A 27,272-nucleotide genomic window follows, 5' to 3' on the forward strand; every position below is an offset into this window, starting at 1 on the left:
GTCATGACAATAAGCATAACCCTTGCAAGACCGTAGTCATGACAGTAAACATAACCCTTGCATGACCCTAGTCATGACAATAAGAATAACCCTTTCTATGACCCTAGTCATGACAATAAGCATAACCCTTGCATGACCCTAGTCATGACAGTAAGAATAACCCTTGCATAACCCTAGTCATGACAGTAAGAATAACCCTTGCAAGATCCTAGTCATGATAGTAAGAATAACCCTTGCATGACCCTAGTCATGACAATAAGCATAACCCTTGCATGACCCTAGTCATGACAGTAAGAATAACCCTTGCATAACCCTAGTCATGACAGTAAGAATAACCCTTGCAAGACCCTAGTCATGACAGTATGGACCTCCAGTATAATGGCTTTTCAAACATGCCATGTTGTTGTTGTACCTACCTACAAGCCGATTCGAGCCACCTTCCTCCTCTCAAGTGCAACAGACTCATGACTCGCACTGCCATGCATCCGTGACTCAGGGTGCAAAATTAATTAGCAGGGCAAACACAAGGCGCTGTGTACTGGATGTCGACCGCGAATAGCGGTAAGACGTTTCTGGCTTCCACGCCCATGTGATGTGATGATGACTTTACAGAAGTTATTTCTGATACATTGGGACTTTTTTTTGCATGTGTTGGCCTTTCCCTGTTGCTTATTATATACTAAGTTAAAAAAAAATCATTCATGATTGAAATCTTTAAGGGACCATTTTGTATGCAAGAGTTACATTGGCCAACCATATCCGATGGATAGCACGGTAGTAAAGAAAACTTTTATTTAACACAGTAGTGATTGAATTGGAAAATGAGTCTTTCTAAGTAATTGTCTGTAGTGGTATCTTGTATTGAGAAGAAGCAGATGACTTCCAATGAAATAAAGTTTAAAATCGTAGAAAAACACGAGCAAACAGTTCAAGTCGTACTTCTATGATGTGTCTTCTGCTGAAGCAAAAGAAGCTGATAAAAGCGATTACAATTTTTTTTTTCTGAATCAGGCGTTTGCAGTCAAAAGCTTCCAGAGGACCCATTTTGTATGGTGAAGCAGTACTTTGCTTGCCTCCCACTGCAAAATTTTCACTTTTGAAGATTTGGACACAAAAGTGACTCTTTCGCAGAATTTGTGTGGCAAAAGCTTTTCTGCCCTAAAGCCAAATTAATTAATCACAAATCGTCCAATTATGCTACACTCACGTTGATGTTTGCTTGGAAACCACAGGCATTGAGTTCTGATGCTCTTCATGGCATCTAGCATGGAATACAGTTTTTTTTTTTGCCACCAGGATTGCATCTGCTGTTGCTAAAATGTCCACTTTGAAAGACGTTAGAAGTTAAAGCTTTCATCTTGCTTCACGTGTCAAATATTCCAGATAATAGAAAACTTAAAATTTGAATTAGAGTAGAGTAGATGGAAATAATAATAGCATTTGGGCGAAAAATTGCAAATTGCAATGGTAGGAATGGTCAAAGTTCTTGTTACAAAGTAACTTGCAATTGCAGTGGATAGCCACTGATGGAATGATGGCGCTTATTATATATGCTGAAATATGGGGATTGATATTTACTTGGAAAAAAAATCAAATCAGAAACTCCTTGTAAAATCCAGTTAGAATTTCTGAGTGCATCAACTGTTACTAGGCTTTTTCAAGCTGTCACTCCCCATTTTTAGTGGGGGAGGGACGACGTGAGGAGGGCACGTTTTGAGCACTTATCTTCAAACATATTTAATGTGTTTAGAATAAAAACAGAATTTGCAGGTCTTAAAAAAAAATAAAAAAAAATCAAATTTTCTTCTTTTCATTAGCCTACATGGTCGCAATTGATTCACAAAATGGCTGTTTGAGTTTTTAAATGAATTAATTTGGCTTTGGAGCAAAAAAAAAAAAAAAAAAAAGATGTGCCCCACAAATTCTGCCAAAAGTCACTGACGAGTCAAAATCTTCAAAAAAGTGATCAGCTCACCAGATCAAGCAGACAAACGCTCTGGTGAAAAATGACTTCCTGTACGTAATTTTCTGTTTACGCAACAATGACGATTCCCCTAAAAAAAATAAAATAAAATAAAAAATTTAAAAAACAGTAAAGAAAAAAGCAAAATGTGCTGAGTTCATTTGAGCCTCGCCGAACTAAGATCTCATAAGACTGTCTGAAAAACGCTTGGTGCGACATCATAGGTCTTTTCTACTGAAAATAACTTCTGCCGCCTTATATATGTTACATTAGGGAGCTTTATTGTGGCAGTATCAACATATAGAAATCAACACATAGTTTCTTCTCAGTGACATACAAACATTCAAATGTTTCACTTCACAGAGTTCGTAAGGCTTGGTTGTCCCAGAGGAGGGGGCGGGTTGACTTCGGTGGATGTTACCTTTCAAAATAAAATCTCCAAATGTCGCTTCAAAGAAATAAAACCAATATGATGAAGGAAAAAAAAATCATCAGTCTGCTACTGTACATGCTCACACAATTCCTAAATACCTCCCTCCAACATAATACCCATGCCCAATCATTGCCAAAGACCTGAGTTCAAATAGAATACATTTCATTCTTTATTATGTATAATTGTACACAATTTAATGTAATGCTGTAAATTTTTGCTTATAATAACCTAAAATATTTGTCCTTTGATATGACATCAACAAGTGTCTAATTGCCAGATTTTTTTATGCAACAAAAAAGGAAACTTCCTGTCAGCGTAGGCTAATGCGCTAAAGTGACACAGCTCAAAATATGAACTAAAGGTGGCATTGCCCTTTGTTGTTAGCGTACATGCTAAGCTACAAGCTAAGCTAGTGCTACATCATGAGACTTGAAACTAAACGGTTCATGTCAGAACCAGTCAGAACATTTTTAGCTTTGCGTTTAGCTAACGCCATCACATTTATTTGCATGTTATTCTTGAAGAAGTTGAAGCTAATCTCAATCGGCTAATAATTCAAACGAGCGTGAACGCCATGTTAGGTAACATGCTAGCATGCTCTGTTAGCCTCAAGTTTGGCTTTAGATGCAGGAAAAGCACAACAATCTTTCATAATTTTGCATAATTTAAGTTGAACTTTGAAATATAATCATTGCGTTAGCAAATTTCCAAGTCTCAGCTAATGCTAACTGTTATCTTGCCCTTCTCGGTCAAAACCAAGTCACATACATTCTAATGATGGTCAAGACAGCCAAGCCTACAAGACAAAGGGGAGCAACAAACATATTTCATTTTTTTTCTCTCCACATTGATTACCATCATATTTACACAAGGAGCACATGCAGATTTTCAGGCTCTTAAAAAGTGACACAAGTGAGCGATTTAGCACAGAAATGAGGAGCTGTACATCTTTGAAAGCGTCAGAGAATTACCTCGGAATTCCAAAATGTTGACTTGAATTAATATTATGTCAATGATGACGTTGTCATAGTGATTTGGCCCTTCTGTTGGTTTTCAGTAGGAAAAATAAATGCTTTGTCGCTGCATATTTTCTACATATGCATAAAGCATTGCTGGGTCGTACCCATGCGCGTCATTATGCATATTTGTATGAGGCAGGAAACATTTTTACTGACTGTGAATGGAGATGACAGTTCGAGTGCATCACCATTAGCTACAGTCTTGCTCGAAATTAATACACATCATGTTATATACAGTACTGTGCAAAAGTATTAGCATTGGATTTCGGGTTAAAAGGTACACATATATTAACAAGTCCAGCAAGTAGTTTACAACCAGACAAGACACAAATGCGTCTACTGACAGTTGTTTGTTTTTGTTGTTGTCTTTTTTTTTTTGGATCAACTTCCACTTGACATTCTAGTCATGTCATGTTAATTATAGACATTTTTTGCACAGTGCTGTATTACTGTCTGTATGTAGAAAATGCACATACTATAGAGCACACTTACGCTAGGCAATCTGTACCTTACATCGAGTACAGATTCCTTGACTAGTTTGAACATCCAGTATTGCACTCAAGCAGGGTAGACACACTTTCCCGACATGATTTGGAAAAGCTGGACTTGGGCATGATATGAAATGGAGGCAAAAATGTCAAAGAATTACAAGAACAAAATTGAAAAATATTACATAATATTTTTGCTTAATTTTCATGTTTAAAAAACGTTTTTTTTTCTTTACATACATTCATTCTTTACATTTTTATTCCCTTAATTTTGTCTCATGATGTTAATACTCCTTCCATAAAATAAATCACATAAAACACATTTTTTTTCGGTTTTGATGATTTTTCATGCACCCTAACATCAGTATTTCTCTTATATTTATTTTTTTTGTAATGTAATTGAAAAAAATGAATTTATTTTCTTAACAATATTTGTCTTACATACCCCCTCAAAAGGTTTGTTCTAATAATGTTACAACTTTTTATTTTATTTTTCCATTTTGTAGAGAATGTTATTACTTAATAGGGGCGCATGGGTGTAGTTTTCTTTCTTTTAGCATTTTTGTAGATGAACACAGAAATTGTTATTTGCGCCGTTGTGGGATTGAACACACTTAATCGAAGCATCTCCTATTAGTCCCTTTAAATTCAGTGCAGGAGAGGCGCCTGGTTTACATGGCGGAAGCATAACGAACTCGCTGGAGTGGGTTCGGTGCACGCTTGATGTCATGTTTATGAATGAACTATGATGACATCCACCACACATATCATTGGAGCGCAGAATCCATCTGCCCGTGTCCGGATCAAATCCATCACAATCACGTTACACTATCTGCATCACAACTTAGACCTGGTTTCACCGAGTCTAAAGTCTAGTCTACTTTCTGTCACCAGAACACCAAAAACATATTTTCCTTATTTTCTCGTAGCCTTACTTTTATTGTTCTCGTAATTAAAAAAAAAAAATTACGTTTTTTTTTCTTGTGTGTCCAAATCGAATCACCATAAATAAGACACAAAGTAAAAAAAATATAATAAAAAAAAAAAGAAATAAAAAGATTGCAGTACCAAGAAGTGAGAGGTGAATGGAGGTCAGAGAGGGAGATAACCATGCTTGAGCTTGGTCATAAAGGACAATTGTCCCAGTGTAAGTGTTCCCAGTAGATGCCATCTTTTTTCATGGAGACATGTTAGTGATGAAAACAGGAGCTGCTTCTGCCATTTCCTGAGAAGTTGATCACAATAACTGACTGGACAGTCCGAATGGAAGCTACCAAGTGCGCCACCTGTTTTTGGTTCGAATTTTGGTTGGATGGAGAGAATTTGAAAATGACCACTTAGGGTGACGGGATGCGAAGTCGGTTTTGACACAGTGTTGTGGAAAAGAGCTACGTCCTCTACGACACGCATCACGGGAAACGTACACGACACTGACATGACACACATCTTAACAAACCCACGTCCGTCTCTTCCCTCGCCAGTCCAAATGACCTGTCAGGAAAAACCCAACATCCCGCTCGTACGGACGTTTCTCCTGCATCGCAACACTCCAAACATGTAACATGAAGACATGACCTTTTGTATCAGCACAAACAAAACACACCCCCTCCAAAATGACATCACGTGGTCTGACAGAGAGACTCGACGTCGATTTTTTGTGCTGTAGGAGTTGGAAAAAAATACGCCCCTTGCCCCCAATAAACATGGGTACATTTGTTAGTTTTTTCTTTTCTTCTTTTGTAAACTTTTACAATTTTTCCCAAAATAAGATCAAAGTAGATCCTCTGACTGAAAAATTCCTGAAAGATCCGTTTCACGTAAAAATGTACAAAAGCTTAAAAACAACTTATGTACCAATGTGTCTTGTTTGTTTACTATATCAACTTCGGAGAGCGTGCTACGTTTTAAGCGCGTCTCCCGCCCACTCTCTAATGATTGGCATGCTAGGGGACCAATTGGGGTACTCAGCAAACAAAATTTATAAAACAACAACAAAAGTCCTTGCATCAGCTTGTCAGCATCTCGATTTTTTTTTGTGTGCATCTCCTCTGCTTTTTTTTACCAGCAGTTTGTTGTCCTCTTTCCTTGGCCACAAATGTCGATCTTAACAAGTGATCGCATCTTGTGATGTTCTGCTGGTCAAGACTCAAATGATGCAACTGTAGTTAAGACTCAATATAAGATAGAATGACATGTTAAGACTACGGAGACCCAGACATGACATGGGTAGGGGCGAATTAACATAAAACGTGCAGTGTGCACACAAAATACCAATATGGGGCTATAAATTCAAAGTATAACATGCAAAATACTTATTTGTCCCCCATGTAGTACAAAATGCTCATTTGTGGTCACAAATGTAAATTTGTCATTGGACAGTTAGGCAAGTAAATGAAGCACTCATTTTATAGAAACTGTACGGTAGGAGCAATGTTGAAGTTACTTGGAAAATGTAGTCGGATACAATTACTAGTTACCTGTTAAAATAGGTATTGTGGATGTGTTAGTAATGTCATCCAATATATTAAAGTCATGTAACTTGATGACCTTTAATTATTTTTGGGTTACTCCACTATGTGAAAAAAGACAACAAATATCGTATCAAATTTGTCTGGTGCAGTCTATTTATCTGATGACTGCTTAATATGTATGTTTTTGGAATTCAGGCGGAAGCAAGAGCGCTAGCTAGCTTAGCTTAACTAGCTAGCTCGGTAGATAGATAGACAGACAGACAATTTTGGTGACTGGTGACAATTTTAGCGGTATATTAGTAATATGCCATTCAAATAGTAAAGCTGTGGGTGATTCGTGATGATATTTACTAACAAGTTGCTAACCCGCTAGCTCCATATGCTAACCAGCAGTCTTGGTGATTACTCCCCAAGCTTGGTTAGAAGTAGAAGACCGTTTCTAACGAAGTTGTGTTCCATTTGCCAAGTTGTTCATGGGAATGATATTACACTCGCTTCAGTACTTCGTGCTGCTGTTTTGCCTCATTCATGGCCACATATAAGCATTTTGTGTGCACCTTATACCAATTTTTGAACATTAGTTTGTGCGCATTTTGCTCATTTGTGGCCATAAATCAGTATTTCGTGTGCATGTTATACTTATAAAATGTGGCCACAAATTAGTATTGTATATGTAAGTTACATTGTGGCCACACTAACTTTTTTCCCAAATGTTACATCTTACCCAGGTAAACAAGTTATTCATGGAAAATATAGAGAAGTCCCAATTTAGTACTTTGTGCATATGATTGACCTAATTTGTGTCCATAAATTAGTATTTTGTGCACACCTTATATCTAATTTGTAACTACAAATGAGTATTGTTTTTCCTCCCATGTCATGCCTGAGGATCCGAACAAAAGACAGACAGACAGACTTTTGGGCATCTGTTTTTTCCCTGAAATGATGCCTTCCTTCTTTTCGCCACATGGTCCTAGAGCCGACTCATCCGACATTCAGTCTGACCACAGGTTCTCCATGGCCATGCTGACCTTGCACACGATCCAGCGACGGAGGGGGCAGTAGTACTCGTAGTGGAACTGCTCGAACTCCGGCGTCTGGCGGATCTCGTGCAGGAAGGACACGTCCAGGTCGGACTCCAGCAAGAGCAGCAGCGTGGGCACGGTGACCAGCAGGACGCCGGTGAGAGCGGCGACCAGTCGGGCCACGCTCAGCACGCACGCGTTGAGCCGGGAGTTGGACGACAGCAGGCTCAGGACTCCGCCGCCGCCCCTTCTCGCTGCCAGCCGGGTGCGCTCGAAGGCCCGGTCGCGCTCCCTCTCGGCCTCCAGCTGGGCCTGGATGTCGGGGTCGGCGTGGAGCTCCCGCAGAAGCCTGGCGGGACTCTGGACGGGTGACGAGAACAGCAGGTCCACGCCTCCTTGGCTGTCGTCCACCGGGGTGGGAAGCATGCTGGCGCAAGGGCTAAAGAGGGACACATGGAAACACATTTAGTAAATGAACTCAACTGTGATGGGCTCCACATGCAGGACCGAATGAAGTGACCAGTGAGTGCGTGTATGCTCCAGCAAACCTGTAGACAAGCTCAGAGATGGTCCGCTCTCCATCAGCCTCGTCGTCCTCATCCATTTCGCGTCCCGCTTTGGGCGTCTGAGGTCGGAGACTTGAGGCCTCCATGGCGAGGCGGGGAAGCGGCAGGTCTGACGCACAGTTCGCTCCATCCGTGCTTTGTCGGTGGTCTGCGGCAGCGGCTGAAGGTGTGACGGGAGACAATGCGGTCGAGTCTTTCAGAGCAATAAAACCTGGTGGGTGAGATGAAAACATTGTGGATTTAACTTTTACTTCTTGAGAATACACTCATTTCATTATGATTTTTTTAATTTTATTTTTTTTATCTTTGTTTTTTATGTATCTACATTTGCAGCCCCCTGCACATTTCTTTTATTGGCCCTGAGCATATTTTAATAATGAAGTAAAAGGTTACAATGAATTAAAATGTTGAAAAGTTTTAGAAATAAAAACATAAAACAGGGTATATTTTATTTTTAAGTTTAATGATCATTTCTTACACCTATAGCTACTTTACAGGTATCGCTCAGGTCTATACTGTTTCCCCCTTTTATTACATTTAAGTACCTTAACTCAACTCAACTCAACTCAACTTTATTTATAAAGCGCTTTAAGAACAGGCGTTGCTGTATACAAAGTGCTGTAGATAAACATCAGTTTTGCAGTAAACAAGAACAAAGCAAACATTTTGAAGTGTGAATACAGGTTTTTTTTTTTTTTTTTTTTTTTTTTTTTACAAGTAAATACATTATACATCAGTGAACAGCCAATTGCAAGTCACAAACAGCCACTAAAACCCAATCATCGACAATTTTGACTCTAAATTTCTGCCACTTATTTATTTATTTTATATTTTTTTAACACTGAAAAAGCTGCATATTAACCACAAGATGGCGCTCACATGCTTGTAAAACAGGAACGCTACAAGCCTGACAGCAACGCAACATACTGTAAATAAATGTTACAGTCTTCTTCTTCTTTTCCTTTCGGTATTTTGCAAATAACACTTTCTGTCCACTATACATACAAAAAAATTATCTATGTCAGACCAGTATATGAAAAATGTACATGTGAGTATGTGTAAGTGATCTGGATAGGTATTATGGTATATGTTTAGTAAATTTATGTATATATGTTTTTGGTAAATGTGAATATGTTAAGTGCACTTGTGTATATATATATATATATATATATATATATATATATATATATATATATATATATATATATATATATATATAACTTGGGTTATATATATCATTTATTATTTTATTATTATTTTTTAATAATTAGTAAATTAAAATTGTATAAATAATGAAATAAGTTTAAATATATTTAGTAAAAGGGGTAGGACTAGATAAGTTTTTAACTTCTTCCTACTCCCTTTTGAACATGTAAGTTATGATTAATTGAATGATTATGTTATTGGGATTTTCTTCTATTTTGATTGTTGTTGTTTTTTGTTTTATCTCTGCTGTTCATCTGTTTATATGTTCAAAAAATAATAAAAGGAAAGGAAAAAATAGCACATGTACTTCACATTCGACCACTCGACAAAATGCCTGGCGGTTCCTCTTTTGTGCATGTGTGAAGTTGAGCATGCGTGTGCGCGCTGAACCAGAGATAAACACTGGATTAGCCAAAGTGTTGACAAGCTGAGTCAAACAACACAGGACATTAGTCAACTGACAACACCGAACACTGACCCCACCCACCTCAACTTGATGCATACAAGACAGCTGGGTATATTTTTACACTTTTTACACGCGCACACACTTTATTTTCACCTCCATTATAGTTGCCAGGGGTTTGTTTACTCATATGTACAGATAATGTTGGCATCTAAGAGGGGAGGTCTTTATTTATACATTACAAAATATAAAAAGGAAATAATAATGCATTGAAAGGGCAAGAACCGTGGCAGACTGAGCCAAATAATTCATGTGAAGTGATCACATAACATAGTCAAGTGGAATGTTAATCACCATCCACATAACATAAGAGCATTTGGTTTTTTTTAATACCAAAAAGGAATGCAGTATACATTTCAACGAAATAATGTTTATGTGCCTCGATGGGGGCTGCGGTTTTGGGATCCAACAAAGTTCAAATGGGCTTCATATTTCATTATGTCTATTTGTGTCTCTATTTACAGATATTTACTAGTCATTGTTGTATAGTAATGAAAAAACGAAAGGCACCGAAATGAAGGACATATTTGAATCCGTTCGTTTGGTTTTTTTTTTTTCTCAAATGACTCTAAAGGTGAAATATGATATTTCAGCTTAAAAAAGATGCAAGACCTTAGTACAGCTTCTGGATGAAAAATTCAACTTTTGTTGATACAGGTCTTGTTCAAGTATCTCTAGGTCTTGTTTACCAGTGAGGTAACCACAGACTTGTGATAATGTGGTCACTTTACCGATTCACTATGGTAAAAGAGCCGAAAAGAAAAGTACTTGATTTCTAGGTTGATCAATGTTTCTACTGTCACCCATGTTCACAATGTCAAGCTTGTGATAAAAAAAGACAAGAACTTAGTTCTGTTCTGAATTTAAGAATCTGGGATCACCCTTGGAGGTGAGGAGCTCACTCAGCCATCGAGAAGGGACTCAGATTCAAGATCCAGGAGTTATCTGAGTTGACCTAGGACACACTTGGGGTCCTGATATTTACATGTTGGTTCATCTCCACGGGGTGAACACATTTCTCAGTTTTGTTAAGCCTAACTTTAGCTCTAATACTGGGATCAAATAATCAGTATTTGACAATCACTTCAATTTGTCTTCCATTCTCAAGAAAGTAATAATGAGCTGTGCGTTGCATCACCTAAAAGTGATCTGGGGGATGTTTAAGGCTTGGAACAAGGACCACTTGAGTGTACTGGAAACCTGCCAGGAAGTGAAGCATCACATGCACACTCTAAATGTCTCCTTGAGGAGATTTAGAGCTTCATTGTTGGGAATACAACTGACACCACTGAGTGATTTCAATGCAATTGTGAGGACAATCCTGCCTAAAAAAAAGAAGAAAAAAAAAAATCTATTAACTTGATGTTTTTCCACTTTTAGCTTTCCGGTTAAAATCTTAGGAATCAAAATCTCTTACACAGGATAAATTGAACCTTAGCTATGTTAACAAGCTCTGCCTCTTAATTAAAGTCAGCTTTGTCCATTTTCCTCTCCACTGATGATTGACAGAGACAGGCAGTTCGCAGTAGCAGCACACGTTTTGGTGAACACCCTCCTTCACCCATGACAATGACTCATTGACATCATTGTGTTATGACTCCAGAGACGAGCTAATAACGTCTCCTTCAAACTTTCTGTATTGTTCCAAGTAAACAATAAAGCAATGTGAACTTTAACCTTCCTGTTGTCCTCAAAAACACATTTGACCCTCAGGGTGAATGGGGTCAAATTGACTCCAAGGATATTAGGAGGGTTAACAAAGCGCTCTTAATCCAAAGAATGTCAACCAGCATGCTAGGATTGTGTACAACCATTATAGGGTCCACTCCATAGCTCTCCTTATCTTACTTGGCTCCAGCGTGTCCCTCTGCATTCCGGCGCTGATCCCGGCGACCTGCCCCCCGTGTCCCACCAGCCGCACATACACATCCCGCGCGGTGTGGTTGGCGATGCGAAGATGGAGGCTGCGCTGGGTGGTGATCTTCACTTGGCACCTCAAGGCCTGCGCCACGACCACCGATGATGATGATGACGATGATGACGGCAGGTCCTCCGAGGCCTCCGTCGGGTAGAAAACTTCCAAGGGCCCGGCCTCTCCCTCCTGCATCTCTTTGGCCTTTAGCTCCTGTGGCGGCAAGCGGTCGGGTCGCTCCTCGGTCCCTTCCAACTCCAAATTGAGTTGACCGGCATCTGTGCCGTTCCGGTGCTCAAGAAGCTCCATTAGTGAGTCTGATGACAAAGCTCAGACCCAACTGCCCACTGCGACGCCGCAACATTGACTGACTGAACAGTGTTTGGCATCTGAACACACTCACATGCCTCTATGTACACACTTGAGAGTGGGCAACACTAACCAGATACATTCTCTCTCTCTCTCTCTCTCTCTTTCTGTGTGATCCACAGACATGGCCGCCCGTCGGATGAATGTCAACCATCTTAACAAAGACTGCAGCGGCATTAAAGGCAGATCAAGCAAAGCTTCATGCTCTAAATATAACCAAGGGGGTCCTGATGTGAGAGGGGCAACTAATCTAAGTGTGATTACAGAGAGGCAGGCCTAACCCCGGATGGGATGGGGATCATTTTCCTTTTCCTCTCTTCAAGTCATGAAGGTCTTTCCCAACATTTGCTGTCACATTTTGTCACATTGTGCTTATCCCCCCCCCCCCAAAAAAAATGTGTACCAGCAGTTGCCCAGTGTCAAAACTAGCGCCAGGCTTTAGGATGGTGGACTGCAGACTCAAGTCTCACAATGAATAAAAATTGGGGCTGGTTGTTGCAGAAGACTTTATTGACAAAGTGCCCTTGAGCAAGGCACTAAAACAGCTAGTGAACGTATCTCTTTTGGACCAGAAAAGTACAACTTGCAGTCATCCCTAAAATAACAGTAGCATATACTGTAAATTGATTCATGACATGTTCATCGTCCCTTCATGGTACGGCTGCTTGTCTATTGGATGGTACTCTCGCACTTGGGCGTTGGACTGGTGGACTGAAGGTTGACTGCGAATAACATATGGTGCTCGTTGCTTTTTACTTAGCACTACTGCATATATATTTTATGACTTTTTGGACAGTTACAAGCACTACATTAATGAAGATTTTACCAAAAGAGACAGAAAATTACTACTACTGTGCTCCTACCTAAGGTTATTTTAATAAACGAAAGCTAACAAAATAATTAAAACTAAGATTCAAAACACGTTAACAAAATAAAATCAAAACTAAATATAATTAACAGGGAAAATGTCCTTTGTTTTCATCTTTGGTAATTGATTCAATACATGAGCTTTCAGGGTTGATTTTAAATGTATTTATTTCGATATTAAAGAAGCATTATGGACTTGGCCACTTATTCATTGATGACTGCCACCTCTGGCCTAAAGCGTAACTGCATCCTCTACTTGGTTCAATTTGACCCAACTTTGAGTCAAGAAATGGGTTTTTTAGTGTAAACAAACTCATAAATATTGGTCAGATCCTTTACTTGGGTGAAAAAATTGGGTCTTTTTTTTTTTTTTTTAAATATATAAAAAAAAAAAAAAAAAAAAAAAAAAAAAAAACAGAAAGTTTGGTTAAATTGACCCATAAAGTGGATCAGTCCATTTTCATTTTAATTTTTTTAATCCACAATTGCATTTTTTTTTTAATCCATAATGGGGTTACTTTTGACCCAGCTGTTTTTAGAGTGCATGCACTAAAATGTGTAGACACCAGTTTATACAGTTTGTCAGTAAAAAAAAAAAAAAAACAAAAAACAAAAGTTGATTTAGTTTAAACACTTCTTGACAATAATTGTGGGAATGCTGAAAGCATGACTTCTTTTTTTTTTTTTTTTAAAGGAAAACTAATAGTAAAACTAAAACTAAGCATTTTTGAAATATCTAAAACTAATAAAATGAACAAAACCATCCAGAAAATGAATTAAAACTAGCTACATTTACATTAAAAAAAAAACTCAAAATAAAAACTAACTATAATGAAAATTCCCAAACTATAATAACCCTGTTCCTACCTATGACAGTGTTTCATAAAGTCCAGTCGTTTCCTTGACAAAAAAACGGACATGGCAGGAACGTATAGTCCAATCCCCATAAGAAGATCGATAAGCGATAGCCTAGTGTGGGGACAAGCTGCACAAACACAACAAGGTCGACACCGATGCCGGGTCAGCTTCCTGTTTCTCTTCTAATGTCGGAGATTAGAGCTCTGAATATAGCCGGAGATTCTAGACGTGGAGGACACTTTATCCCAATGCCCTTGCAGTCGGTTGTTGACGCTTCCAAGGTGAAGTTGTGATGGAAACCGACGAGATTGAAGATCCATCACATCCACGCGGTGTCAACTGTCATCTTACCCTCTGCTCTTCATACCTGAGATTTATGTCTTCATATGCTAATTGATGGCAATATATGAGTAAATGGTTTTACTTCAACTTGTGAGTCAAGGTACGACTGAACCATCATGTCAAGCTTTAAATCCTCACGTTAGAATGGACTGAAGCAATAAGAGACAAGCGTGAATGTTCTCTCCGTCAATACATATATAGTACATAATTAGCCCATCTAATTGAATTTCATGCTTGGTCTGAGGGATCTGCACTTTCAAAATGGTGACACGCCCACACAGAGACAAGCACGCATACACAGACATGGCGGCACCCTCGGGGAGGATCATGGGAAGGGTATTTTTAGCAGACAGCGATTGCCGTCTCCAGGGAGACGGGACTGATGGAGGGACGGAAGCATCAGCTGCTCAATTAGCGCTCTGTGTGAGGGGTGCGTACGTGCACACATACTGTGTGACCTCGCTGCTGGATGTATGTTCGCGTGTAACGATAAATACAGGACCCGCCTACCGTTTTCTGCGGCCGTCTCGTCGTACTCGTTGGTTGAGGGCAGGGCTGGCACCAGAGGTTCCATGTTCATGATGAGGTTCTTATGACTCAATGAACTAAAGCTTCGACTCTGACCAAATTGTGCCCTAAAAAAGACACGGAAATGGAGATGCACCAGTTTTTACACCGCTCTGGTATGTCGTACAAAATTACACGGTGATGATTGGACCTTACCTGCGCACCTCAGGTGGATCTCTCTGGATTTTAGAGCTGGCTTCTATCACCTCCTTGGCTACTCTTCCACTGCAACCCCACACATTTCACATACATCAGACATTAGTTAGACATGAAGAGAATGACTTGTGTCTTTCTAAGCTCAATTTAAAATACGATGGCATATTAGTGACACGTAGTATATATATCGTTTTTTTTTTTTTTTTTTTTTTTTTTTTAAGAGGGGGGGAAGCATTCCAAGAAAATACTCAAAAATTCACAAGAATGAATTTGTATATTTGCGACTTTACAAAGTGGCAATTTGCGAGAACCCCCTCTCCAAATTTACGAGAAAAAAAAAAATCGCAGTTTGTGACTTTATAAAAAAATGGAAGGAATGTACTCGCAAATTTGCCACTTAAAATAAAAAACATCACAAATTTATGAGAGTAAACTTGCAGTTTTGTGAAATTATAACGTGACAAATTTGCGAGAGAAAAAACTCACAAATTTACAAGAAATGTACTCGCAAATTTGCCACTTTATAACGTCACAAATTTGCGAGAAAAAAACTCGTAAATTTACAAGAAAGAACTCGTCTGTTTGTGACATTACAAAGTGGCGAATTTGCAAGGAAAAAACATCACAAATTTATGAGAGTAAACTTGCAGTTTTGTGAAATTATAACGTGACAAATTTGCGAGAAAAAACTCACAAATTTACAAGAAATGTACTCGCAAATTTGCCACTTTATAACGGCACAAATTTGCGAGAAAAAAACTCGTAAATTTACAAGAAATAACTCGTCTGTTTGTGACATTACAAAGTGGCAAATTTCCAAGGAAAAACATCACAAATTTACGAGAGTAAACTTGCAGTTTTGTGAAATTATAACGTGACAAATTTGCGAGAAAAAACTCACAAATTTACAAGAAATGTACTCGCAAATTTGCCACTTTATAATGTCACAAATTTGCGAGAAAAAAACTCGTAAATTTACAAGAAATAATTCGTCTGTTTGTGACATTACAAAGTGGCAAATTTGCAAGGAAAAAACATCACAAATTTATGAGAGTATACTTGCAGTTTTGTGAAATTATAACGTGACAAATTTGCGAGAAAAAACTCACAAATTTACAAGAAATGTACTCGCAAATTTGCCACTTTATAACGTCACAAATTTGCGAGAAGAAAACTCGTAAATTTACAAGAAATAACTCGTCTGTTTGTGACATTACAAAGTGGCAAATTTGCAAGAAAAAAACATCACAAATTTATGAGAAAAAAATCGCAGGTTTGTGAAATTATAAAGTGACAAATTTGTGAGAAAAAACTCACAAATTTACGAGAAATGTACTCGGAAATTTGCCACTTTGTAATGTCACAAATTTGCAAGAAAAAAACTCGGAAAGTTACGAGAAAGAGCTCGTATGTTTCCGACATTATAAAGTGGCAAATATGCAAGAAAAAAATATCAAAAATTTATGAGAAAAAAATCGCAGGTTTGTGACATTATAGTGACAAATTCACGAGAAAAAAAACTCCAAAATCCAGAACAGTAAACATACATTACAAAAATGAACAGGCATGTCACCTGTATCTGAACCTGCTGCCCTTGAAGAAGATGTTGCTACTCGACATGGTCTTTATCTGACTTGACTTTGCACACCTAATAGAAAGAGGGAGACAAGGCACATACAAATAGCTTCATTATCGCAAAGCATCTGTTGCACAAGCACTCAATAAAAACATTAGCGACGTGTGTATAATTTGTGTGACTGATAAGTGTCGGCTATTAGTCGTCAGCTCAGTATGAATCAAAGTAATACTGTTCAGGGCATTCGTTTACAAAGTCAATTGAATCAGATGTGATGCTTGTCTGGCATATGAGATGACATTAGCCTGCCTCGTTCCCTTCAAGAAACTTGAGCTGCTCTCATTAATAAGTCGATAGGATGCATGAGAGTTGTTCCAGGAAACATGCCGAACTCGAGAACCGTTTCCCAATTGTACTTTTCTAAAAAGAGCTATGACTTTTGCCGGAAATGTTTAACTTAGCTACATTTTCCTTATATTGAATGCCTTTGTCGATCCCTGAAGCAACTATTTTTCCCAAGAAAGAGACCAGCAAAAACAGTGGTGGTCCAAATAATATTGTATGCAAATCTACAGTTTCATATACTGTACGCGTTTGGTGTATTCATCACTGTATCATTATGCAACACTGTTAATAATATTTATGTACTTCCAACTTCTCTATTAAATCCTGACGAGGAGTGGCTGATATGAGTTGGCTAATTGTGCACTTTCGTGTTATTTTATTTTAAAGTATAGATATGGAATTTTAATAACCATGTGTAATTTTGTTTTCTTAATTTTGACAATACATTCCATATCTACACACATAGACAAGACAATATGATTTTTTTTTTCCTAAATTAAAAATATTACAGGCAACGTTGAGGGTAGCATGTTGGCTTGGATTGCAGTTTTCCATGTAGCGCCTTTACAGAATTAAATGTCCACCCTTGCGCTTTATTTTCCATTCCTAACACTTCACTTTGGCCTCCAAGCAATCAGCTGCTCCCCACTCAAGGCTGCTGCTGCTACTGCTAGTGTGGACCACAGAGGCATGGAAATAGACTGTAGCACAGCCACAACTATTGGGGACATTTTAATCGAATGTAAAAGACTTTAAATTGTTATCTTTTTTAATCCAATTAGATTTCAGCTTCTTGTGTGCTGTAGTACAACTATTATGCATCGTTTCCCTAAACCATCAGCTTTAAAATTCCTCCTCACAAGGCCAGCAAGTTGGCACTCGATGACATCAGCATAGTTCTGTCCTCTGATTGGTTGGTCTGAGCAAAGCTTCTTACAGCCAACTTTGATTAACAAAATGTAACTCTAAATAAACTTTTTTTTTCGTCAATATTTTTGCCATTTTGTTAGATAAATACTGATACTGATCAGCTCCGGATGATGTAAATAATGACAGTTTCTATAAATGCAACATGACAGTGGTGGTATCAAGAGGTGGTTTAAGTAAGGCACAACTTAAATTGTAATAACAAAAAATAAATAAAATTCAGAATTCCTAATTTAAAAAAAAAAAAAAACAATCTGAATGAATTGCGTTCAACATTGAAGGCTCCACTGTACAGATAAAGTATGTGTGTTTGAGACCCACTTGTAAAAGGCCTGATTTTCCACCCCGCACTTCCACAAGTGCTTACATGCTGCGGGGGTCGAGGTGTGAAACGTCAACACCAGTTTCTTCTGCACACAAAAAGCACAAAAGCAGAGAAAGAGAAGTGATGAGTTACGACAGAAAATCACTGCGAGATGTCAATACAGTGGACCCCTCTATTTGCGGGGGGGGGTGGGGGGGGGGGGGGGGGGCAGGGACCGGGCCCAACTGCAAATTATTATTATTATTATTATTTACCTCCTGACAAACTTCTTGCATAAATGAGGATATATAACCAAAACGTGTTTTACACAAAAATGGGGGCTGAAAAAAAGAAAATTTATATTTTGAAAAAAAATTGTAAACAGGTGAGTCATTAGTTGTTGAACTGCAAATACACGAAGGTCCACTGCACAGGTACAACGAGAGAGGAGCTGTGCAAAATAAAAAGAACGGCTGACAGCCACAATTGGAAACGTTGTCGTTTAAGCGGTAGTGAGGTCCTAATGGGCCTGAAAGATGGACATGCTGCTCTAAGTGCACCTTTACAGTTGCTGGTAATATGAGAAAATCAATCGATTTTGCTCAGTGCAGCATGTGGAGATCGATGACGTGAGAGTGAAACATTGACAGGCATGACGTCACCAGCCACTGCGTACATTTAAACATTCTCGTTGCGCTGCTGACAACGAGGGAAAAGCTAACTCCATATTTGTCATTTTCTAGGCATCTCTTACAGATTAATACGTGTGGGTATTTGCTTAAAATAAAATTTCCAAAATGTTTTTCTTGCACTGTACACTCATTTAGTAATTTTAGTAAGCTACCTTTTATTTTCCATACTTTGTTTTGAATTGTCTTCAGTTATTTTGTTTGTAAATGCTTTTATATGTACCTTTAATTATATTCGACGCACCTTAAGTATGAAATGTGCTATATACAGTAAATAATGCCATCTTGCTTTGCCTTAATTAATTTTTTGGAAAAATTGTATTTGTCATAGTAGATTCAACGCAACATTTTTTTACTTGCGTCTTTTAGTTATGAATGTTTATACAATGAGCTACATTTCGCTCGCTACTTTTTTTTTTTATTGCGCTATTATTGCTTGGACGCTGTCAACGTGACTGTTTCGGCAATACAACGCAACTACTAGTATTGTTATTCATTTGACCAATCAAAGGAAGCCAGGCAGTCACATGACCACACACAAAATCTCTTGTCCTCACGTAGAACATTTTTTTCAAAATGGCTAATTATTGTGAAACCTGGTAAAAACAAGTGAGAAGAAAGTTGAATAAAGGCAATTTATTTAGGATTTATTTAATTTGTTTTAAGATTAAATGAATTATAGTTTCAATGAAAGTGATATTGCTTACTACTCTACCCACTTTTAGTTCAGTTCAAGATTTAGTTCCTTGTGATTTTTACATGTAGGAGTATTTCACTGTTGCACTCAGCACTACTTTTTAGCTTGGGTGCAAGTGCATCTGCATGTTAGTATAAGTGGATGTTATTTATCATCGTTCATGAAATATTGATATATTTGATGGATGTTTGGGCTTTGACCACGACTGCACTAAGCTTGTAATGGCAACCATAAAACCTTAAATAACACTCCTGCAAAATGATGAAAATGGAGATAGGCCACTCACATACTGTATGCATTACACTCACTTTTCATTTTGATCATTTGGATTCCTATGACAGAAATAGTTTCTTTTATTCTATTCAACTACAATTTATTATCATGTCATTTACTGTACTGACTTTTTTTCTTCTTGCACTTCTGTTTATATTATTGTTGTGACTTCCGGTTTGTCCCATTATGTGTCGCCACAGTGATTTTGTTGACATAGTTATAACATTTCCTGACACAACCTCTATTTCATGATTTGGGCAGTGGCTCAGGATTGGGGGCGGGGCAATGGGAAGAATGTACCACTACATTATATATGCATTTTAACATGTTGGTGTCAATTGATTGGGTCAATGATTGAAAATAAATAAATAAATACATACATAAATAAAAAAAATAAATTGTGACTTGGCCAGGAAAAGGCGACGTAAACATTGACCTTTCCGACAGTGGCTCAGTCAGCCTGCTTGGTTGCAACCACTCCACTCTCATCTCCCCACTGCCCCGTGTCACACATCACTTTACATTAAGTCGTTTGGATTTACACACATGTGCTGCATTGACCATGTGTGTGCGTGTTCATGTGTGCAAGTGAGTTTGTGTGTGTTAAGGTAACCGTGCTGTCCTTGGTCCCACTTTGGATTATAAAAAAAATAATAAAAAAAAAATAATAAAAAAAAAATACATGGAGGTAATATTTCACTTCTAATATGCACTATGGTGATAGGATAAAACCATAAAAACTGCGACTGGATTGGACTGGATTGATGAAAGTATTTAAAAAAAAAAAAAGAGACTCAAAGTGGGACAATTTAAACGGGGTTACAACTTACAAGTGAGGGCAAACATTGATGAGGTCATGCGGTGAGGGATGATAAACAACATACACACACACGCTCAAACTTAAACCGCAAATAGTGGTCAGAGTGCCTTTTTTTTTTTCCAATTGCGGCCAAAGGAGGAGTCTATTATTATGATTATTATTGTTACATTTTGACTAATATTGCTATACGGTGAACAGTGCGCACATAACAGAAGATGAACCTCAATACTGTTGTGAATCTCCACTTTAACTCATCTGTGATGCGTTTTATGCAATCCTGTAGGTGCTGCTTTTTTGGTTAGCAATGCCAGGTCTCACAATTGAGATATATTGCTAAAAAAAACCCATTTGAGCACAATAGAAAAGGGCAGGCATTAATTTGAGGCACGGTATGTTTTAAAGGCACCGCCATTACTTGAAAAGAATATGGTGTATAAACAATATGTGAATACTCACTGGTCACTTTGTGTACAACATATAATGCTCACCTTTCGCACCTCCAATTGCAACTTGTATTGTTAGGAATTAGCATCAGGTGCTGTGTGCGTATTGTATTTTCTGAACATACCAACAAACATGACAGTGATATTGAGCTACAAACACTTAACAGCAAACAATATATGACATGAGAGAACAAACTAACCCCGGGTTTACACTGGTTGCGTGTGCGGTGCGTCTTGACTGCGTGCTCCGGACGCGTCAATTTTTTGGCCAATCCACACAGCTGCGGTCCGACAGCTCCGTCGCCGACCACTTCCCGCCGTGTCTCGCGTGACCGCGCGCGATCATGTGGCATTAAAAACAACGACAAACACACAGAAAGTCTGTGCTCAACAGAGAAGCAGCAAGAGAGGTGGACTTTTATTATTTTGTGGCTTTCCACCTCCAATATAAACCTCTCCTCGTCCATGTTCGCTGGTGTCTAAACCGTGAATGAGCACCTCGCACGTTAACTCCAGGCCCGTCTACGCCCACATCACGTTTTGCTAGCATGCTTGCGAAATAGGAGCTGGCGAGTGTTTTATCTTGAAAGGTAACCGGAAATTTACTTTGAAACTGCATCGGTCTTCCTGTCCCGCTAGATGTGTTTTGTGCTAGCTTGCCATTTGCCGGAGGCCTACCGCTGCGGTGTCCGGCAAAAATAGAAAAATAGAAAATAGGTCTATCCTTGCGGAAGGGCTGCGGCACGCCGCAGCTGAGACGCAGTCGACACGCAACGTACACGCAAGCGGTGTAAACTGCACCATTCGAATGAATGGAATCTAATTGCTTGCGTCGCCGGAACGCAGCGCAACCGCACCGCAACCGCATCCGGTGTAAATCCCGGGTAAGACACTGCTGTACGTCTATTCCCTGCAACGACCGAGCATTGCTGCAAGTATTTGTCTTGCAAATATTTAGCTTATAGTTTGTTTTTTGTTGGGGGGTTTTCCCCAGGAAATATGCATGCAAGGACTCTTGGTAGCTTCCACCAAGGCTAGATGTAGCTCCTCCCCGACATACAAAGCTTGTCTCTCAGTCAAGATGGATAACTACAACATGCTAAATTGACACTAATGACTGTACTTTCCCATTTAATCAGAGATTTAGTTACATCTTGTGGCGACTTAGGACGATTGAAGAATTGCGAGTAGGTGAGTTTTCAGCGAAAGGCAGTAACAGAATGAGAACATGCGGGAGTTCACCCAACAAGCAGACATTAAACAAACAAAATTCCTCTTAATGTAACAGGAAGGGCCTGTGTGACGGTGGATGTTTGTGATGTGATGTGATGGCGGTGCATTGAGGGAGATCATATCGTGAAGAGTAGAGTACAACAGTGATTTGTGGTGCCACCCGCCCGCCTCCTCGTGTACTCACCAGCGACGACTATGTTTACAAACAGAGAAAAGAGACAGAAACACAAAGATAAAACTAAGCAGCCGTCATCACATTGGATTAGCACAAATCTAGCGGTTGGCTGGCCGGCCAGCACATTGGAGACCAAACCCGGCCTTTGACTTAATTGCCGTAACGGAGCCTTTGCGCCCAATCAGCGATGCGAGTCAGTCTCCAATGTCAAACACAATCAGCTGCTAAATGAAGAGGCCACTATGCACGAATGTGAGCGAGGCATCAAAGCTGCAACACCCAGATGTTGGAAATGGAAAGTGGACCCAAACACAAGACTGCTGTTTAAAATTACACGAGTGAATGAGGGAATTCAGAGGGAATTTAGTAAAGCAACTCCACTGGAAGAGATTAAATGGTATAAAAAATTGATGACTGTTAATATTATTATGATAATGTTCAATGAAATATCTCCGGGATTCGCAAATGGGAGTGGCACAATTTAAAACATTTGGTAACGTGTGCAAGAGTCCTACAAAAATTCTACAATTATCACAAAACATAAAAAAATATAACGAATAAAAAAAAAAAATGCAAATGGGGTAAATACAAATAATTCTGTGTAAGTATTGTGTCAAAAACACAAAGAATTTAGAGGAATCATATTTTAGGAGCAATACCAGAAAAAAATAAACCAAATAAATAAACAAACAAACAAACAAAGCATGACACATGACAGAAAATGAAAAAAAAAAGTGATAACAAAAGCACAATAAAGTTTTTAAGAAAAAATACAAAAAATAGGAATACAATATAAAATATCAGATGAAAAATAAATATGTTAAATCAAAAGACAGTGAATAAATAATAGTGGCAACTATTATTAAAAAATAAATAATAAAACCTTCCCAAATATTGCAATCATTCTTTTGCAGCACCATAACATCTGCATCCAATTGGAGTAACTGTCTGAAATGTTATCACAGCTTAGTAAACTGCAACCTATTTAATCCCTATTAATTAGACAGACCTAATACTCTCACATTATCAGCCAATCCCAATTTAAATTTGTACTAGAACTGGCAACAAATGTGTTTTAGTGACTGTGAATGTTTCAATGAGTATTTTATTCTGGTCTCGAAGGCACCTTGTGTTTGGGTAACATTGGGCCACATGATGGGAGTGAGGAGGGTAATACACCCACCATCCTGTTACAGTGTATCCTGCCTGTTAAGGAGATCTGAAACAGTAACACACAAATAAAAAGTTTGTGTGTGATGGGGCATAAACAGTAGTTGTGTTTAAGTTTATTTATGGAGAAAAGCAGGAAGGAAGGACAACGGAAAGGTCACACGATACACAGTGACCGTGTCAACATGAGAGGCGTTAATACGGCTATGAAGTTTCCAACTTCATCTGGACACGTGAAAGGAGAAGGTGGAGGTCGACGTACTCACCTCCTTTTGAATACCGATGACGTAAAAAGTTTTCCCTTCAAACTTGAGCTTACTGACGTCGGCCCTGGACAAAGAACACGGGAGAGTCGTGAGAGATAAAATCTCAGAGCAAAGACTGTCTATGAAGGCAGCCTTTTAATAAAATTATCCATCCATTTTTAGAGCATTTATAATCCTCAGTAAACTCACATTCACACCAATGGACAATTTAGCTTACAAGTTTTGCGAATAAGACACAATGGATGCATACTTTTCATTACCATTTGAGAAGATGGATCCTCTTGTTTCCCTGGAAGACCACAAAACCGGTCGCCGTGAACCCAAGGAATGCTGTGGAACCAGTGAAGTCCTGGACACAAATGCCCCCATGATTATCAAGCGACGAAACTGGGACACGGCCTCATTGAGACCAGGTGGGCTTAATAAAAAGTAGGACAAACAACCTTGCATGGGTGAGGGTCAACTCCGTACGTTTCAAGGTTGTGAGCCCTTTGGAGCATGTTGAGTTCCGCTAAGGCAGCACATTGACCCCTGTGTGAGAGAGAAAGGAGACATTATTAAATGCACAAATTACGGTAACACAGAGGACCTTCAGAAGAACATAGTCGTGGTCATATATTTTGGAATTTGACCTAAAAAGTGCAGAAGTGACAGAAAAAGGCATCATCGAAGCTCTACATTCCCCTGGGGGGGGGCGAACGTTTGCGAAGCTAGCGAATGTTGATTTCTCGTCACTGTCAGGGTTCATTCAAGTTCGCAACGTTCACTAAATTCACCAGACGTTCGCTTAGAGTTTCAATAGTTTTTCTTGTGGCAAAGAAATAGAGAACATTGATTCCACGTCAGGGGTCAGTCAAGGTCACAACTTTCACTAAACCTTCGCCAAAAGTTTAAATGTTTTGTCTTGATTGTTCAAAATGTCCTTGCAACTTGCTGGTTGGTGTGACTTTTTTTTTCCTCTAGAAAACATGCATGTTAATGTTAGGTTCAGTCAAATTTTCTCTACATTTCTTAACTCATTCACTCGCAGCCATTTTCACAGAAGCAATCCACTTCACTCCCGGCTGGTTTACTAGATTTTGATCAATTTTGCAAGGCCCACAAAATATTGTGTAGTATTGTTATATAAACATGTAACCTACCAAAAGAAAGATTAAAGTCTCTTCTTTCATCAGGAAAAAAAGAATGTTTTTATCTGTTTCCATTTTGCAGCAATTAGCATTAGAATATAGCTAAGTTTAATCATTTTTCACAAATCTATTTAGAATTGTGAGTAATTGAGCTTTTTTTTTCAATGTGGCCCTGGTTGATCTCCTTTGCTCTACCGCCACCTGCTGGCCGTTTGTGTAATAATTACCATTTCTTCAACCGTTCTTTGAATTTGATAGGCTGCATCAAAGCCTTCTGTATGCTCTAGCATTAAAACAAACAAACAAACAAACAAACAAACAAACAAACATAAAAAAACGTATAAATACGTCTTTGGGACACAAAACATTTCAAATAGAACATATTTATACGTTTTTGGGAGTAAATAAGCTACATTAATTGGCGACTGGCAGAGGTTGAACTAAATGCAGCTGAGCTAGGCTGCAGCTCACCCATGACCTAAATGAGGGCACACGCTATAAAAAATGGATGAATAATAAACATAAGAACACTAAAAATAAACTGTGCCTGAAGCATGTCAACTATAAATCATACGACTTGTTTTGGCGTCACATCAAAGTAATCATCTTGCAATGGTCGACCTGCTTGTCAGTCTCAAAGTCAACCCCCAGTTTGACTTTTTGTTGTTTATATGCAAAGAGCAGAAAATGCTAATTTGGAAGAACGCGCGGCACCTCAAACGCGTCGTTCTGAGCCACGTGCCGTGATTACTGTCATTTGGACCCGTTGGGGCAGACCGAGGGCATTGTTGTCATCGTGTGCCCCTGCGCTGTTGACAAACGAGGGATTTGTCTTTGATGCTTAAAAGCTAAGAGTGTGACAAACCTTGCGGGCTGAAGCTCAGATATAAACAAACATACAAACACATCCTGCAGCAGTGGGATAAGAGCATCTGGTGAACTCACCGTGTCTGCGCAGGGGAGACAAGGAGAGTGTAACGTTTTACTTCCAGTCCAGGATACGTCGCAAGCACTACAGTCAAATCAAATGCGAAATGGATCCAGAAAAAATCCAAGTTCAGTATTATTATTATTATTTTTTGGTCAGATTTTGCCATGAAGGTCAAAACTGCACCCATGCTAGTAGGTGCATTCTGTTTCCACTGCTCATCACTGCGATGTTTCTAAACTTTCATTGGAGTCCACTTGGAGTAACGTCCGTTGACTGGACATGATTTGAAAAGCGACGACAATGATTTGAATCTGGTTGAATATCTTCGGAGCGATTGTGAAATGGCTGTGCACAAATGCTCCCCATTCAATCAGATGCTGAGCTTGAGGGGCGTCACAAAGAGGAAGGGGTTTCTAAGGACTGATGTTCCAAGCTCTTGGAATCAAAAAGACTTGAGACTACAGTTTGCTAGCAAAGGTACATCAACTTACAGAGCAAGGACTGTGAATATGACGACTTAAGAAGTTTGTAGGGTCCGATAAACAAATTATTACAGAAGTTCAGAACTGGACAACTTCTGAGGCTTTCAAATTTAGAAGTCTTGTTGTCAACTTGTGGACTACGTCTAAAAACAACACCCACAATCCAGGATTCACCCTGGAGACCTTCTTGCTGTGAGGAAACAGTGACATTTATTTCCAACACAGTTTCAGAAAGCAAATTCCTCATTCCAGCACCATTTATTCACGTCTTTAATCAAATTTCACACCAGCTATAAATAGTGTCTTCCCTCCAGTCGCATCCAGCCACATCACATAAGCTGTTTTTTTTTTTTTTTTTTACATCTTCAAATGTATTCTCCCATTTTTGTTTAGTACGTGTACGGATCAAACAGCAAGTAAGTAACATGCAACACAGACATAAGGATCCTCATTTTTCTCACCTGAGCTCAGTCTTGTGTATGTCCATGATCTTCCGCTCCAGTTTAAGCGACTGTTTGGGGAACAGCCTGAAGTCTCTGATGTAGTCGGACGGATGCTCCTCTGGGTCGTAGTCCCCCAGCTCGGCTGAATGGAGGCAAAATGCTTGAGGTGAATACGCTACGGCACAGGTGTCAACTGTCAAACTCAGGGCTCGTGGACAACTTGACACCATTTTTTCTTGTCTTTTGTTCAAAAGGAGCCATAAAATGATAAAAAATTAAACGAAGGAGCAAATATGTAATATGATTATTAAAGTGGAAGTCAGCTCCTCAAAGATTTCTTGACAATATGTTCTATGAAACTCCACTAGTCTCACGGTATTTTGGTTAATATTGTTTTAGTGGATTATGAGTTAAGCAGCAAAATCCAACAGTTTTTATGAATACAGAAAGCGGCCATTTTGTCACTTGCTGTCGAGTGAAAATGACATCACAGTTGCTCAGGTCTCAAGTAACAACCAATCACAGCTCAGCTTCAGAAAGCAGGTGAGCTATGATTGGTCGTTGCCTGAGCAACTGTGATGTCATCAGTCGACAGCAAGTGGCAAAATGGCTTCCCACTGAGATGGATAAAAACGGCTGGAATTTGCTGCTAAAGTCATATTC

General features: G+C 38.9%; 1 protein-coding gene across 2 annotated transcripts in view; it reads right to left on the reverse strand.

The window, feature by feature from the left end:
- Positions 1-2,227: 2,227 nt before the first annotated feature.
- Positions 2,228-27,272, reverse strand: part of frmd3 (FERM domain containing 3) — a 53,585-nt gene continuing 28,540 nt past the window's right edge. The window contains exons 7-17 of one of the 2 annotated variants that reach the window (XM_077520935.1): positions 26,628-26,751; positions 24,067-24,154; positions 23,884-23,972; positions 23,624-23,687; positions 23,371-23,406; positions 17,875-17,963; positions 16,279-16,353; positions 14,706-14,774; positions 14,493-14,617; positions 7,948-8,176; positions 2,228-7,838 (exon numbers count right to left, since the gene is read on the reverse strand). In XM_077520935.1, the coding sequence (XP_077377061.1) occupies positions 7,370-7,838; positions 7,948-8,176; positions 14,493-14,617; positions 14,706-14,774; positions 16,279-16,353; positions 17,875-17,963; positions 23,371-23,406; positions 23,624-23,687; positions 23,884-23,972; positions 24,067-24,154; positions 26,628-26,751 (1,457 nt within the window). In that variant the 3' untranslated portion in view covers positions 2,228-7,369. The remainder of the gene's footprint in view (positions 7,839-7,947; positions 8,177-14,492; positions 14,618-14,705; positions 14,775-16,278; positions 16,354-17,874; positions 17,964-23,370; positions 23,407-23,623; positions 23,688-23,883; positions 23,973-24,066; positions 24,155-26,627; positions 26,752-27,272) is intronic. The other variant, XM_077520936.1, reaches the window with a different exon arrangement.

This window comes from Festucalex cinctus, chromosome 5 (genome assembly GCF_051991245.1).
Source record: "Festucalex cinctus isolate MCC-2025b chromosome 5, RoL_Fcin_1.0, whole genome shotgun sequence".
In the NCBI taxonomy this organism is placed as follows: domain Eukaryota; kingdom Metazoa; phylum Chordata; class Actinopteri; order Syngnathiformes; family Syngnathidae; genus Festucalex; species Festucalex cinctus.